This window comes from Muscardinus avellanarius, assembly GCF_963383645.1.
Source record: "Muscardinus avellanarius genome assembly, chromosome: 4".
Taxonomy (NCBI): Eukaryota; Metazoa; Chordata; class Mammalia; order Rodentia; family Gliridae; genus Muscardinus; species Muscardinus avellanarius.
This window is the reverse complement of record NC_137789.1, coordinates 104,069,348-104,086,900: the sequence shown is the minus strand read 5'-3', so window position 1 is coordinate 104,086,900 and position 17,553 is coordinate 104,069,348. Positions and strand designations below refer to the sequence as shown.

Sequence of the window (17,553 nt, the reverse complement as noted above, 5' to 3'; positions counted from 1 at the left end):
CACAGTGATTTGAATAAGGCATGGAGCAATGAATAAATGAAATACATTGTGATTCTGCTTGATTTGTACCTTTAAGATTTGGACTTAAAAATAAACATTGGTGCTCATTTGTAGTGGTAATAGCAGCAGTATAATCTTCCAGGAGCAGCCGTATCACTTGGTAATAAATCTGAAGGCCCAAGAGACTCCTGAGGTTAATAATTTGTCATCATGGTTATGAAATATGTAGACTTTTATGTGATTTTACACAGCTGACCACATATAGAAATGAGGAGCACTTTCTTTTTTGTGTTTGGGGAATAATTCCTTAAAGGCAATAATCCTTTCCCCTCTCCTGCAATAGTTCTATTGAAGAAGAACTTTTTTCCTTTAATCAAATTGTACAGTGCATCAGTTCATCTCTAGAAAAAGGTGTTGCCTGCTTTTTATTATCATACTTCTTTCCTGTTCTAAGTAGTAAACCTAGAAAGAAATTTTGCAACAGAGCACAAGGTATTCATTTGGTAAATCATATTTATTGATATACAATGTTTAATTAAACTGCCAAGCAGCTTCTTCAGTTTGACTATCATTTTGATTTAAACAAACTGTGTTCTGGTTGACATACTGCAGAAGAAATCACGTTGAAGTCTGTTCTCTCTGAGAGCCTTTGTTCAGCTGCCAGCTGGGTTGTAAGAATATGTATGTTAAGTATTTTAAGTTCTTTAAATGAGCAAGCATGATCACACAGGCACTCTATTTTTTAAAATAGATTAAATTTTAGATTAGGTTAAAATGCTGACATTATTGTTCTTTTTAAGAAATAAATATTCCTATAACTTGTTTTTCCAGAAGTTGACCCTAAATACAGATTTTAGGTCATTGTAAACAGGATGATTTGAAATCTGCATTTCCTCCCTTTTCCTAATTCATTTCCGTTGCTCAATAGGATTTTTTTTCCCATGAAATTAACATTTCTCTTCCTCCATAGTTACATAAGCTTGTTCTTCTAATCATGAAAAATGTTACCCATTTCAGCACTTATTAAAATGGACTTTTACTTGAAGGGTTTCTAGATTTAAAATCAGAGTATATGACTGGAGGCAGAGAATCCTCATCATTTATAGCCACTGAATCTTCACATAATTTTTAAATGCCTTTAGAAAGCTAGATTTTATGCACAAAGCCTGCTTTTGTGTGCGAAGTCTTTCAGTGAGCTACTTACTCAAGTCAGATGCTTCTAAAGCCCTGCTTCTCTTTCCTCAGGACAAATTGAGTTATGTGTTAAGAGTAACAATGCCACATTTTTTCAAAGAAAACAAAATTAGTAGTTCAAATGCAGGTTGCTGGAACATGTGGTGTACTCTGTTTGGGTTACCAAGGAAAGGATCTGTATTTGTCAACCCTACCTGCCACAACAGAATACCATAGGCTGGGTGGCTTAACAACAGAAATTGATTTTCTCATGGTTCTGAAGGCCAGACATCCTAGATCAAAGTACTAGACAGTTCCAATCTAGGTGAGGGCTTCATCCTAGCTTATAGCATACTGCTTTCTTACTCTGTCCTCATGTGACAGTGAATTCTCTTCCTCTTATAAGGACCTCAGTCCTGTAAGATTAGGGCTCTACTTTAGGACCTCATTTAACTTTTACCACCTCTCTCAGGTCCTGCTCCATATACAGCCATGTTGGGGATTCCGGCTACAGTGTGTGGGCACTGGGAGGGCACAGGCATGCTTCCACTACTGGATCTGGTCCCCTTTTTTTATTTTTACCAAAGATTGCTCATTCAGCTCACATACCCTGTTGTACCTGCCTGTGACTCTCCTGATCACACTCCCCTTGGTGTACTACACACACTCAGGTGTGGATGTTTTTAGATGTAATTTTTATTCATTTATGTAACTACCTAGTAATAAAACTTATTATAAGTAGTGTTTGCACTGGGGAAGCTGGCCTTACTCTAACCAGCCTGCCTTGGCCTTGGGAGACCGAATGGTGCCTTTTCTCTGGAAGAAGATGGATTGCACAGTGGTGCGTAGAGCTCGACATCTCACATCAGCAGCTTCTCAGGGGCCTGGCTCCTAGTGGGTTTCAGCTCTCTCCAGATGCCTTTTGAATCCAAACCAGCGTTTTAGTTTCTATCGCTTCAGAATCATATTCTGGATGAATTCTTTTTATTACTTGGCAGCAATATAGATCATGTGTTTTGTGACTCATTAAGGCATTTTAAATGACCTTCTATCCTCTTTTACTTTTGGTCTCTTTCAGGTTGTTTGAAGGGCGTTCATCAAGGAAACCAGAGAAGCTTAAAACACTTTTCTGCTACTTTCGAAGAGTCACAGAGAAAAGTAAATCTTTTTATTCTTATTATAATTTTTCTTGCTTATGAGGATAGATCAAATCAAATAACTTGTGAGGAACAATTTGTTTAAGGTGAGGAACAGTTTGTTTAAAGTGCTTCTTTTTGCCCAAACCACGTTTGAACAGAAGTGATTCAGTATTATAATCCATATTTTATGCATGTTATGTATACACATGGATGTGTGTGGATTCTATATACTCAGAAATCAAACCCAAGTACTCTGAAACCTGCAATATACATCAAATGATTCTTATAAATAAAAACAGTACATTGATACTTTCAAGAGAAAGTATACCGACCAGAAAATACATATTAAATGCTTTTTATTTAAAGAAGCAGTATCTAGTTTGAGTTCATTTGTATAGGTTGACTAGTTCATGATTCTCCCACCCCTTCCTCTCCTTTGTGCCCACATAGAGATAAAACTAGGTTGCACTTAATGTTTACATGTCTGTGTAACTGGTAGACCTTAGCCATCCTGCTGTCTCAGAACTGGAGGGCAGCAATGGAGGCACAGCAGTAAATGTTCTTGAAATGCTGGTGAGGACCAGCCTACAGTGGACTGCTGTTGCTACTCATACTTCAGGAGCTAAATGATTCTGGCCAGGTGGAACACCTCTGTGGTTCAGGTTTCTCATCTCTGAAGTCAAATAATAATGATATAACTGATAAGGTAATTGGAGATATTAAACAGAAAGATGTATATTTAATGTTAGTGGTTATAAATGGATCACTTTTTCTAGAAGTTGATAATAAAGGAAACCAGAGCACTTGAAAGTTTCCTTTTGCTAAGCAGGTCAGGTCAGCTCTGGTCAAGCTAAATGAGTTCTTTTTACTTGTCATCCAGCTTGTGGGATTGTCTTAAATCGTGTCTTAGAATCACTTTACTCTAATTTTTTTCATACCCTTTTAATATATCACATTGCTGTCTACTTCTGTTTTTTTCCTTTTGAATGTAATGCTGTTGGACATTATTCAAATTTTGGAAAGAAATCAGTTACCCTTTTGATATTTAAGGGAAAAATCTTTTGGGGGGGTAGAGGAGTACTTATCTCTTAGCTTACTGAATTTTACTTTTGTGCCTATACTGAATAAAATACTACAGAAAATGCAGAATTATTCAGGCTTATGAGACACAAAATCAAATTAGAATTTGTAATGATTTGTTAGAAAGGTAACTATTTTCTTTTGCTATTTGAATCTAAATAGGATTATTATAAGTAATTTAGAGTTTATTTTTCTGTTTTGAACATCAAATCATGTATACTTTCCCTTAAAGGTAATTTGCCCTTCTGTTTTAGGATTTCAAATACTTTTTTTTAACTAGAAATATATAAACCATCATAAGTCTTGGGAGTTAGCTTGAAGAAATAAATTGTAATTAGATATTATACTTCTAGGCTTTTCACTATATGTGATAATCTAGGTTTTTGTAGAAATGTGCTCTAAGCTTTCATAGTGTTACACTATGGCTTACAGAGGAAGTACTAAGGGGAATAAAAGAGACTTGCAGTATAATGATTAGTTGTATAGAAGTTCTGGAGCCTATTAAATAGAGACTTCAGAAACTTATTTACAGTACCATGTTTCATTAAATCTAACTCATCATAAATGGTAGGCAGTGTCATCATATTATATTCCTCTAAAAAGCAGAGAACGCTCAGGATGAGTCTCCTAGGGAACTTGTCACACAAAGCTGTTACACCAAACATCATAGATAAATGAGAAATAAACCTTGTTGTGCAGAAAAGGAACAATACAAAAACTTTTAAGCTCTAGCCTTGGCACTGGTTGAGTTATCAGGTCTGGTGTCCTATTCTACAGTGGCACACAAAGGCCTTCAAGGGAGGGTTTAAATTTAGATGGCCTCAGATTGGTGATGCCTCCAGGTGACTACAGAAATAGATGCCTGTCTTTAGGAAAATTCTACCTTAATTCAGACCCATGAGAGATATCTCCATTATTAAAGACACTTTCAGAAATTTAATGTGTGAAAAACATGCATTTTAGAATTGATAAAACATAATTCCATCAGGACCAACTTTTCAGTGTTGTTAAACATCTATATTTTATATTCATGGTGAGGATCTTGAGACAAAGATTTTAAAGAGCCTTCTGAATTATTTCCACTATAGTTCAAGTATCTTATAGGTCACATATTTAGAAACAATACTTCATATGTAGCATATGTTTCATTAAGGGACGTTTCTGATTAGCTAGAACACCCTGTTTTGAAGTGAGTGTTGCTTTTTTATAGAAAAAGCTAATAATTATATCTAGAAACCTTAACCTTCTGCCTTTTCTCCTGCTTTGCGCACACACACACACACACACACACACACACACACACACTGTTTGATCTCTCTTAGTATATATTGAAAGACATTTAATGTTTTCTGCTGCCAATTGATTGAATGCCAAGATACACATTAGTTTCCATCTGTTTTAAAGTTAGCTGTCTAAGGAATATTTTAAGGCTCATATTAACAAAAGGTTCTGTTTTCTAATTAATATAGCTTTGCCACATGATTTTAGTCATTGCATGATCCTGGGAGTAAGGAAATGTGGAATTGTTTATAGGAATGAAGTTGTTGCCAAGCTTGCATTGCTGACCATTATCACTAATGGTTCCTGACATCTCAGTCTCTGCTTAAGAACCTTTTTGTTTTCTTTGTTAACAGAAAAAAAAACAGAAATGGCATGGCCTTTTTAGTTTGTTCTTTGAGTTGAGACAGACAGATTACTTCTGGCCAGCTAATTTATATTTTACTTAAAGAAGCAAAAAAGTAAACCTAACAAAAAAAATCTGATCCTCAAAAATATTGACTGCTATATCATCTTTTCTCTGAAAACTCTAGCAGCACAGCAATTTCCCTTCTAGCCAAGGTGCCTATTCAGTTGCCTATCATCTAAGCCCAGGGTTTAGCTGTACTAAGTCCGAAGAACATGCCAGAGGTGTCCTTGTTAAATCTTAGACATTTTACCACAAAGCACATAAATGTCTTAGTTATGCACCTATGTTAAAGTGTGGGTTTAAGGCTTTTACTTGAAAAGGAGTCTACAAATTGAAATTCAGTTTCTTTATTGCTTAAGCTATACCAACTATGCATCTTTTTCAATTATGTTTTCAAAAGTATGTTTAGTTAAGAAACCATCATCAAACAGTACCAGCTCTCAGATCTTACTCTTATACTGTTATTTGTATAGTTTTGTTTAGCGGAGGCTTATTATTTTATAAAAGGTGCTCCTAGCCAGGTGTGGTGGCACACACTTGTAGTCCCACCATTTGGGAGGCTGAGACCAGAGGATCGCGGTTCGAGGACAGCCTCAGTTACTTAGTGAAGCCCTTTGCAACTCAGTGAAACACGGTTTCCAAATGAAGAATAAAAAATAGGGCAGGGGGTATAGCTTGGAGGTAGAATGCCCCTGGGTTCCATCTCTAGTACTGAAAAAAAAAATAGCTCCTAATGTAAAGATAACATTATTTTACATGAATATTTTCTTATACAGGTGGACCTCTTTATCTGGGGATTTCCCATCTGTCGATTCAACTTACAATGCATTGAAAATCATCTTTAGCAAATTGTGTCTCTATTCAACATGTATAGACTATTTTTTCTTGTTATTATTCTTTAAATAATAAAGTCTAATAACAATTTACCTAGCATTTAAGTTGTGGAAGGTATTTTAAGTAATCTAGAAAAGATTTAAAGTATATAGAAGGATGTGCTTAAGTTATTTGTCACTATGATGTACTAAACATCCAGAGATTTGGGTATCTACAAGTAGGGTCTTGGAACAAATTTCCCACAGATGATGAGGGATAACTGTATAGTAGGCTTGGTACTTCCTCATTTGTTTTCTAGCCATAGTTAGACTTGTCCTTTTACTGAAAAAATACATACATATTCAATATAAATAGTAAATATTTCCTAAATAAATATTATATATTAAAATTGACTATTTTTTGCATCTTTTTCTTTTCTTTTGTAGAACCTACAGGGTTGGTGACATTTACAAGACAAAGTCTTGAAGATTTTCCAGAATGGGAAAGGTAATAACAATGAAAATAATTTTAGACCCTTAGAATTAGAAGGACTCTTGTAACATAAAAAAAATTCTATCTTATACCCCTTAGAAAGATGCCCTTTCAACCACTAATTGCCCTCATGCTGGGAGTATCTTCTCGTAAATGTTAGTTCTCATTGTTAGAGAAGTTGTATCTTTTGAATCAAAATCTGCAGCCCTTTAATGTCGACTATTTTGCCTTAGCTTTGTTTAGAACTAAGGAGTTTTGTGTGTGAAGACACTAATACTAAATAGAAATGTTCCTCCTTACCCTTTTGTGGTCAGTGTTTGTATTTTATGGTTATTCTTTCTGGAGGACAAGATTAGGGAAAGTTTTAATAAGCTGAAAAGTAAACTGATTGTTTTACAATTTGTTTGAGTAAAGAATTTTGAGGTTTGGTTCTTTGTATATTGGCAGGTTTTTGTGGAAGTTGCTAATTTGCTATGTTTTCAGATAAGAAAACGCTGAAGAGAGTAAGAATCTAAGTTAATTCAGATGTGTAAGATCTTTTATACTTTTAAATAGTTAACACATCCCTTAATATAAGCACATCCTGAGTGCATTTAAGGAGCTGTGAGTCAGTCTGGCCATGGTGGTGCACATCTATAAATCCTAGTACTTGGAGGCTGACACGGGAAGATAGCAGGTTTGAGACTTACCAAGCCCTTCAGCAACTTAGCTAGGCCATGTTTCAAAGTAAAATATAAAATAGGGCTGGAGTATAGCTCAGAGGTAGAATGCCCCTGGATTCAATACTGCATACTACAAAAAATTAAAAATAAAATAAACTGTGGATCAGGTTTGAAATGCTGGTGAGTACATGTTCATTTACTACGTGCATTTTTGTGGCGTACCTTTCATGTTAACCAGTGCTTCCCATTTTTACTTTTTAATAATTTTTTATTATTTTAATAGTTTTGCTTAGAATTAGAGATGAAGGGAATCCCTCTTAAAGAGAAGTTAACTGGAGAAGACATGTCTATATAGGTGGCTTTATTATAAAGTTTTCATTCATCAAAGACATTGATCTGTGAGGTGAAAGAAGGGTTGACTTCAGAAAGCTGAGTGCATGGTTGAAATGATCATTAACAGGGAGAAATGGATAAAAGATGAATGGACCTGAAAAAACATGGAGAGAAATTGAGCCTGAAAAGGCAGACAAGATGGGTAGCGTTTTGGAATCGTGATGAATGTCATGTAACCCAACTATCCACTAAAAATACCAATTGGCTCCTTAACACTTTCTACATAAGGAGACTGAACAGCTTCAGTGATGGAAAGTTAATGTTTACCTCAGTCTGTTCTATTTTTTTGCTACTTGTGTTATTACCTAACACAGTCACTAAAAGTATCTCTCTTCTAAAGAATACCAGCCTTCATTCCTAGTTTTTCTTTCTGGAGCTGCAATAAATCTAATTTCTAATTATTGTTAACATGTAACATTCCTGCATGTATCTTAGAAATGCCTTCTTGCCATATGACCATTTTAAAAAGTGAACACAAGCCAGGTGTGGTGGCACATGCTTATAATACCAGCATTGGGGAGGCTGAGACCGGAGGATCGTAGTCCACGGACAGCCTCAGCTATACTTAGTGAGGCCCTTTGCAACTCAGTGAGGCTCTGTTTCAAAATAAAGAATAAAAAATAGGGCTGGGGTGTAGCTCGGAGGTAGAATGGTACTGGGTTCCATCCGCAGTACCGCAAAAATAAATAAATAAATAAATAAATAAATAAATAAATAAATAAATAAATAAATAAAAAGTGAACACAATTTCAGACTTACTCATTTTTGGGTTCCAAACCTGCTTTTGACATAGCCCCATTTATTGGTTTCTCTTTAGACAGTGGATGTAGCATTAAAAGTATCATTGTGCTTTGCCATTTGGCCAGACCAGAGTCCAGAAGATTGTTTTTCTTCATTCTTCTATTAGTCTTTCATAGGAGCTTTGAGGAGTTTGAGGCCTTTCCCAGTACCAGTTTCTAGCATGCTACAGTTAGCCCTTTGATTATCAACCCATCTCTTAGCTCATTTCATTACAGAGAGCCAGAATAATCTGTATTTTGTATTCCTGGGGCAGCAGTGTTTAAGGTCTGCTGGAACTAGACCAGGAGACCTATCTCGGGAAGTTGAAGGATACTTGAAACAAACAAAAAATAATTTTATAATTACAGTGAGGACTGTAATATAATTCAGCTGCCAACTCCAGTTATGGAGAATAGTTACCAACAGATGGAATTTCTGTTTTGGAGAAATCTCTGGACCACACTTCTTTATCTTTTCAGTAGTATCCTCACAGGTGGTCTCCCTCTGACTGAATAAAATGGTTAGGAAAGTAGGACCAAGAACAGAAAGTTTTTTAAAAAAATCAAAGCTTGGACTTTTTACAGGGATTATATATTTTTTTTCTGAAAGTATAACATACTGATTAAGAGCTTAGGCCAGTGAATTAAGCTACCTGGGTTCAAGTCTTCACTGCTTTATTTATTAGCTTCAGCAGGTTACTTAAATGTTTCTGTGCTTTGCTTTTCCATCTATAGAAGGAGAAAGTGATCATGTTATTTTGAGAATTCAATTAGTTAATACAGAGAAAACTCTTAGGATAGGATAGACTAGACTTTTGCCAGAGGTATACGTTGACACATTAAAATTAGGAAGAACGCAAATCTCAGTAAGTAAATAGTGCTTCCCAACTAACCTTCTAAATTATTATTTTTTTTAATGTTGCCGGGTATGGTGGCACACACTTGTAATCTCAGTACTTGGGAGGCTGAGACAGGAGGATCACAGGTTCAAAGCCAGCCTCAGTAATTTAGCAAGACTTTGAGCAATGTAGAGAGACCTTGTTTCCAAATAAAACAAAATAGGGGATGTTAGCTCAGAGGTAGAATGCTCCTCTGTGTTCAGTCCCTAGTCTAATATAATTATCTCTACCTCCAAAAAAAGTTATTTCTGCCCTTATATAAATTAGGAGTTTGGATCTCCTCTCTGTTTTACTCTAGTATAATTTCTTATGTAGCAAGCAATCAAAAGAAAATCTAGTTAAGAAAAAACATAAGCATCAAATTTCATCAGTATAATGAAATTGATTTTTAATATAAGATAAGATGGGGCAACACTTCAGTGACCATAGTTTTTGAAAGGGGAAAAAAAAATAGCTGTTCAGGTACTTATCTGGCAAATGTATTAATATAGAGATGTCAGAGATTAGAATTTCTTTTCTTTTCTTTTTTTTTCTTTGTGTGTGTGTGTGTGTTTGTGTGTGTGCGCGCGCGCGCGTGTGTGTGTGTGTGTGTGTGTGTGTGTGTGAGAGAGAGAGAGAGAGAGAGAGAGAGAGAGAGAGAGAGAGAGAGAGAGAGAGAGAGATAGATAGATAGATACTGGGGATTGAATCTTTGAACCCAAGGGCATTCTACCGCGGAGCTACATCCTCAGCCCCATTTTTTTTTTTAAATTCTTTATTTTGAAACAGGACCTCACTAAGTAGCTGAGGCTGGCTGCAAACCTGCAATCCTTCTGTCTCAGCCTCCCAAGTACTAGAATTATGAGCATGCACCACCACGTCCAGCTAGATCAGAATTTCTGTGGCAGTTCTTTTTTTTCCCTTTGGTGGTACTGGGGGTGGAACCCAGGGGCTTTCTACCTCCAGGCTGTACTCCCAGACCTATTTTCTATTTTTATTTGGAAGCAGGGTCTCACTAAGTTGCTGAGAGCCTCATTAAGTAGCTGAGGCTGGCTTGGCACCCTCTTGTCCCAGCCTCCCAAGCACAGGGATTACAAGCGTGTGCCACCATGCCCATGTGGCAGGCATTTTCATCAAGACACCTTTCCATAGACACACAGTGATCAACCTAGTAGAAATAAGAACATATCTGAGAATCATAAGTAATTTATTGCCAAGTGATTTATATTTTTCCTTGGATGCAACTCTAGCATAATAATTTTTATAGATCTTGATTAATCTTGAAAAGTTTTTCAACTACTTAACGAAGAGAAACTTTGATATTATAGAGAGGAAAAGCAAATTTAAGAACAGTTATACTGTCCCATCTTAATTTAAATATGTATAGATAGAAATTTGCATAAGGGAGAGTTTGGGAGGTTCAGTACAAAGTATGTTGACAATAGACATCTGTTTCTGGTTTTTGAGATTTAAAATGGTTTCAGTTTTCTTATATTTGTCTATAGTGAATTACTTATCATTAAAAAATAAGGGAATATCCTTTTACATCATAGATGTGAGAAGCCATTGACACGACTGCATGTTACTTATGAAGGCACCATAGAAGGGAATGGCAGAGGCATGCTACAGGTAGGTGGATATTAATTGAGTGAGTGTGCTTAAGACTTTCTATTGTCAGGCTTATGACAGCAAGAAAAAAAAACTTGAGAAGCTGTTTATTTGTCTTCTAAACTGATTTAATGCAAAGAAGTATGATAGCAGGATGGAAGAAAACACCAAACAGATCACTTTGACAGCCTGGGTAATGTTGTTATTTGCCAATGTATGCGCTCTGTTTTTTTACATGTGCCTCTTTAAAAAGCCTTTGACACAAAGTCCCAAGATCTGGACATCATCAGTCCTCTCGGTTCAGACATTGATTGCAGATTGACAGAGGAGGAAGTTCCCAGAATATGCTCCTGACAGGTTGTCACCAGGCAGTTTTGTTCTTTTTCTTTAAAGGCTCTTACTCTATTTCAAATGATGACCAGCTTGAGATGTTTTTCTGCCACCAACAGCCTTGTTCAGGTCTGGGAGGCAGACATCTAAAACTGATGGATAAGAAAGGTGTCTCTACCATATGTAAGAGTTCTAAACACATGCGCTTACCGTGCTTGTTAATGTCTTTTGCTTGTTAAGAGCAGATGATTCTGTCTGTTCCTTAATCTTTGTTGTTATTGTCATTTGTTTAAAGATTTTTGGGAAAAAGATATTAACAAAATACCCCACATATCTAGCTTTAAAATGTCATAACTTTTGCACATATTTTACATTAGAGGTTTTTTAATTTGTGTTGATGTTTTATGCTTTTAATTCCATTTATAAGAGCATTATAAATTTAGTTCTCTTTGAAAGAAGCTTGCATATCATTTCATTTGTACTAGGAATAGCTGATTTTTCTTAGATTATCTGAGGCTTACATTAGGTCAGATGCTAAATAAAAGTTTGAGAAAATAGATGGATTTAACTAGACTGATTTGCAGTTATCACATACATATGTTGCAACTGACTAATGAACAGTTTCTTTTTAGAATGGCCTCTTATTTACATATATTTGGAAATAAAATCTTTAAAGAAGCAAACTATTTTTTTTAGATTACTTTCTCTCCATGATTATTTCAGCTTATTAATAAAAAGTACTTAGGATAACCGAATTAGTAATTTGTCCTATGCTTAACTTTCATAAAAATAAAAATATATTTAGTATTCATATAATCATATGCTTTTTCTTCTACTTAAATAACTTTATGATGTGCTTAAAAACTGTTTCAAATGAATACCATGCTCCCCCACATTCCCTCTCTTATGAAGTTCGCTTCTACATCAAAGTCTTGGAAAAAACAAGGGAGTCTTTAATACACATGAACTAAACAAAGCTACTGCTAGTTAGCACCACAGGAGTGCTGACCTTTCATTACAGTACAGTTCAACAAGGAATTATTTAACAACAGCCAAGGTTGAGATTCTCCCCACTTCCCTGGAATATATTATAGATGAAATGTGAGGCCTCAGTGGATGAAAAGAATACCAGAAAGGCTCCAGCACTATTAATTGTTCTCCCTACTCATACTTCGCCTCCGCAGGAGACCAGGGAGTATTGTGTTGCAATGCTGCAAGGCTCCTTGGGTAGCACACAAATCACATTATGCTGAATGGCAACAACAACAGAACCTCTCTAAGGAGCGTTATCATTTCCTTCTTTTCATCAGGTTATAATTCAGAAGCTAAGTAATCTGAACAAGTAGCTTTAAAGTAAAGAGACTTGTAAAATGACTGGCTAGAAATAAAGAAGTACTCATATGCTTGCTTTCATGTACTGGAACAGGTTTCTCACCTGTTATAGAGAGCCTTTTATTAAGGACTTTTTTAAGTATTAGGAACTTTGATTTTCTTAAAGACCCCTGCTTTGAGAGGTGCGTGTTTCAATTAATTGATGTTGTTGCCCTTCTTTCAAAGAGTGAGCAATAGCATGCACATTGCAGGCCTTTCATGATCATTAGCAAGTAGTACAGAAGTTGGGGAGGTGTTACCTTTTCATTTGCCATAGACCCTATTCCAGTGAGAACACAGGTAGGCTGATTGTACACCTCCTTACTTTCTCGTTGGTGTCTGCAGTAGCATTGCACTTGTAAACACTTAGCTGACCTCTCAATTCTCAAATGCCGTCCATTTCTTTGTTTTGCTGGATCTCCTCTCTTTCCTTTACTTTGCCACTGCCCAAGTAGGTCTTATGCAAGCTATTCTGTAGTTATCAGAGTAACCTCTGCTTTCAGTTTTATTAATTTCCTGTTTATTCTTTAAACTATAACCTACATTATCTTACTAAACTGGTCCAGTTGTTCTATAAATCTTTCTTAGAGCCTTCAAAATGAGGTAAAAATTCTCTAGACCCCCAGACCACTTTGCTACCAACTCTACCTATTGACATAATGTACAACTGGTTTCCCCCACATCCTGTACTGCCACTGCTCCTCAGGCTGCATATCCTCTCACTCTAGACTGAACTCCATGTCCTCTTAAAAGTTACATGTCTCGGGGGCTGAGACTAGGGGATTGTGGTTCACGGACAGCCTCAACTACTTAGGTTCTCCACAACTTAATGAGACCCTGTTTCAAAATAAAGAATAAAAAACAGGGCAGGGAGTGTAGCTCGGAGGTCAAATGCCCTTGGGTTCCATCCCCAGACCTGCAAAAAAAAAAAAAGTTACCTGTCTTTCTCCCATATTCAGATTTTACTTAATTCTATTATATAGAAAGTATTAAATATGTACTAATGGATTCTTTAATCATCTCATTATTCTGCTTACATTCTTGACTCCCATCTAGATTGCAAATCCCATGAAGCCAGGAGCTGTGTATTTCATACTCACCTTGTATCCCCTGGTTCTCAGCACAGTACTCAATAAATATTTACTGAATCAAACATTGCATAAAGGCCTCATATATACTAAATAATTCTTTTTTTTTTTTTTTTTTGGTGGTACTGGGGTTCCTAGAAGCCCTTCTACCTCCGGGCTACACTCCCAGACCTATTTTTACATTTTTACTTGGAAACAGTATCTCCTAAGCCAGCACGCGCTTCGAACCTGCGCGATCCTCCTGTCTCTGCCTCCCAAGCGCGGGGATTACAAGCATGCGCCACCACGCCCGGCTATATACTAAATAATTCTAATCAACACTTTCACCAAAATTATTTTATTTTTCAATATAAGCTGAAGAGTTACTTGGGGTTGTTTTTGTTGTTGTTTTTGTTGTTAATTGCTTGGTTGGTTTTATTTTGTTTGTTTTAGCATTGCTTTTTGTACACAGGATTAAAAATCCAAATATAGGCCAGGCATGGTGGCGCACACTTGTAATCCCCGCGCTTGGGAGGCGGAGACAGGAGGATGGCGCAGGTTCGAAGCCAGCCGCACGCGCTAGCTTAGGAGACCCTGTTTCCAAATAAAAATGTAAAACTAGGTCTGGGAGTGTAGCCCAGAGGTAGAAGGACTTCCAGGAACCCCAGTACCAAAAAAAAAAAAAAATATATATATATATATATATATATATATATATATATATATATAGTTCTCTATAGTAATTTATTTCAAGAATATACCAGTGGTATGTTTCCTCCGGAGTTCAATCCCCAGGACCTCACAACACAAACAAGAAAAACAACAGCTTTGCTCTCTGTTAAGTTCTCTCACTTCACATGGTAAAAAATTCATATTTTATGCCAGGCATGGAGGTGTACACTTCTAATCCCAGTACTTGGTAGGCTAAGACAGGAGGATCCAGGTTTGCAGCCACCATCAACTACTTAGTGAGGCCCTCTGCAACATAGTGAGACCCTGTTTCAAAAGAAAGAATAAAAAAATCTTGTTGGGGTATAGCTCAGAGGTAGAATATCCCTGGGTTCAATATCCAGCGCCACAAAAATTAAAAAATTATATTTCTTTCTTTGGAGAGGTGGGTGGGAGGCTCTTGTCTTTAGGAAAGAGTTTTGCTATGTTGCCCAGGCTAGTCTTAAACTTGCAAACCTCCTGAGTATACTAGAGTATAGTATATTAGAGCACGTGTCACTACATCTGGCCTAATTCATATTATTGTTCTACTATTTTGTAAAGTTAGTTTTAGATTCCCTTATCACTTATTTTGGAAGATACAAATATGTTTTAATAGATCCTCCTTGGAAAGATTTCTAATTTAGGGACTGGTTTTCACGAAAAAGGAAAAGAAGATCGAAACTTACAGGACCCAGTGCTTTATCATATTTCTAAATATTTTAGATCATAATTTAACATACCACATTTTCCCAAACAGGTGGATTTTGCAAATCGTTTTGTTGGAGGTGGAGTAACCAGTGCGGGACTTGTGCAAGAAGAAATTCGCTTCTTAATCAACCCTGAGTTGATCGTTTCACGGCTTTTCACTGAGGTGCTGGATCACAATGAATGTCTTATTATCACAGGTCAGTTTTAGAAAGTCTGGACCATGGGGTTGTTTTCCCTATCTGTGAATATCTGTCATGAAGATTAGAGGCTACTTGGGTAAAGCTTTTTCTTGTATAGGAATTAGTCCCAATGTTTTTATTCATTATACTTGCTTTTTTTTTTTTTGGTGGTGGTACTGGGGTTCCTAGAAGCCCTTCTACCTCCGGGCTACACTCCCAGACCTATTTTTACATTTTTATTTGGAAACAGGGTCTCCTAAGCCAGCGTGCGCAGCTGGCTTTGAACTTGCGCGATCCTCCTGTCTCTGTCTCCCAAGCGCGGGGATTACAAGCGTGCACCACCACACCCAGCGACTATACTTGCTTTTTGAAATTGTTAATTTTATTTTTCTAAAATGTCGAGAGCAACACATTTGATCCCCCCCCCTTTTTTTTTATATAATCTGAGGAATGAGGGCTAAATCGTCATTTTTCTTCAGTCTGAAGTTTTATGACAATCTTTTAAGAAGAAATAGCAATATACCTTTGAGTGTAGATTTTTTTTTTTTTTCGTTTTTTCTTTTTTGTGTGTGTGGTACTGAAGGTGGAACCCAGGGATTTTCTACCTCCAGGCTATATTCCCAGAGCTATTTTATATTTTATTTGGAAACAGAGTCTCACCAAGTTTCTGAGAGCCTCACTAAGTAGCTGAGGCTGGCTTCTAACCTGTGTGATCCTTCTGTCTCAGCCTCCCAAGCACCTATATTACAAGTGTGTGCCACCACACCTGGCCTGACTGTGGATGTTGTTTTTCCCATTATAATTTGAAATTGATATTTCTATTAAAAATATATTTTAAAAAGTGATTTGTTATACTGTATGAAGACTATGTAAGTATAAAAACACGTTAACAATATATGTATTTTGAATCAATACAACAGTGAGCCCTGTAGAAGAGAAATAAGTCAATAATGTATCTTTACCCAAATTTCTAGTCCCAAAAGAAGAAATGTGATTATTTTAATGCCTCTTCTTACTTTTTTCAAGTTAATATAGAAGGAGGAGAGGGCAGGATTTAGTTAAATTTATACTCTTAAGTCTATTATAGAGATTTAAGTTGTTTTCTTTTTTTTTTTTTTTTTTTTGTGGGTTTCGGGATGAAACCCAGGGGCATTTGACCTCCAAGCTACAGCCTCTGCCCTAATTTTTATTCTTTATGTTTGAAACAGGGTCTCACTAAGTTGCGGAGGTCCTCACTAACTAGCTGAGTAAGGCTGTCTGCAATCCTCCAGTCTCAGCCTCCCAAATGCTGGGATTTCTTGAAGTTATTTCAGACTGAGTTGTGACTATGCCACAGTATTTTCTTATGAATTAGTTGCACAAAATAAAATTAGTGCTTACATCATATCTCATAACAGCCACCATGTCTTAAGTTGAACTTTTTATGTCAGAGAGTACCTTAAAGAACCTTTCTGCATAAAAGCCATAATTGGACTTCTTTTTTATTTTTTTATTTTTTTAAAACAAAACTTCTTTTATTTTATTCCCTTTTTCTTAGCATTTTATTTTAATTTTTTTTTAATTTTTTATTAGTGAAGTGTATTCACACATCATAGTGGGATACAAAAAAAACTTTTGTGACATACATGCACACATCGCCCAGTCAGCCCCCACCCGATCTCAACCATTCCCTCCCCATCCCTCCTTCCCATGCTTGGCTTAGTGGTTGACATCTAGTATTATAGCAATTTATCCAAAATTAAAAATGATAATCTCACCTAACAGTTTCATTTGTCTGATACCAAGCTTTTGATAACGTAAAGATAACATTTCAATATTTCTTTTTACTTTCTTTCTTACAAGAGAATATTTTTTTCTTTTCTTTTTTTAGGTGAAACTATCATATATTTATATATTTATTTTTCAGAAAAAAATCTATCCTAATATGGAATATGGATTCTAGATACCCAAAACGACCTCGAAAAAGAACAAAGCTAGAAGATATATATTTTCTGATTTCAAACCATATAGAGCTACAATAATTGAAACTGTGTAGTACTGTTTTAAAGGCAGATATATAAACCATTGGAGTTAAGTAAAAGCCTAGAGCTAAATTCTTCCATATATTGTCAAGTTATTTTTGACAAGGTTTCCACGAACATTTGGTGGAGGAAATAATAATCTTTTAACTAAATATTGTTGAAAACTAATAATTACATGAAAAAGAATAAAATTGGACCCTTACCTAATCCCATATACAAATATTGACTCAAAATAGATAAAAGACCTAAATATAAATCTTAAGACTAAACTTTTAGAAGAAAATCTGGGTCATAAAACCTTACAACATTGAAACACTCCATGATAAAGGGGTTTTACCTAGTTACTCCACATAATTGAGACAGTCTCTGTTGATTCTCATTCTTATGATTCTACCATTTTGGTAAGGTAAGGCAAAAGAGAAAAATTACTAATTGAGTTTATGTAGGAAATTAAAATTGAAA

General features: G+C 36.0%; 1 protein-coding gene across 1 annotated transcript in view; it reads left to right on the top strand.

Moving 5' to 3' along the window:
• PARG (poly(ADP-ribose) glycohydrolase) overlaps positions 1-17,553 on the top strand; it is a gene marked incomplete at both ends in the record, with an annotated part of 122,857 nt that overhangs the window by 71,246 nt on the left and 34,058 nt on the right. Inside the window, 4 exons of the mRNA XM_080693586.1 lie at positions 2,252-2,331; positions 6,339-6,399; positions 10,650-10,725; positions 14,941-15,088. Of these exons, the coding sequence (XP_080549712.1) occupies positions 2,252-2,331; positions 6,339-6,399; positions 10,650-10,725; positions 14,941-15,088 (365 nt within the window). The remainder of the gene's footprint in view (positions 1-2,251; positions 2,332-6,338; positions 6,400-10,649; positions 10,726-14,940; positions 15,089-17,553) is intronic.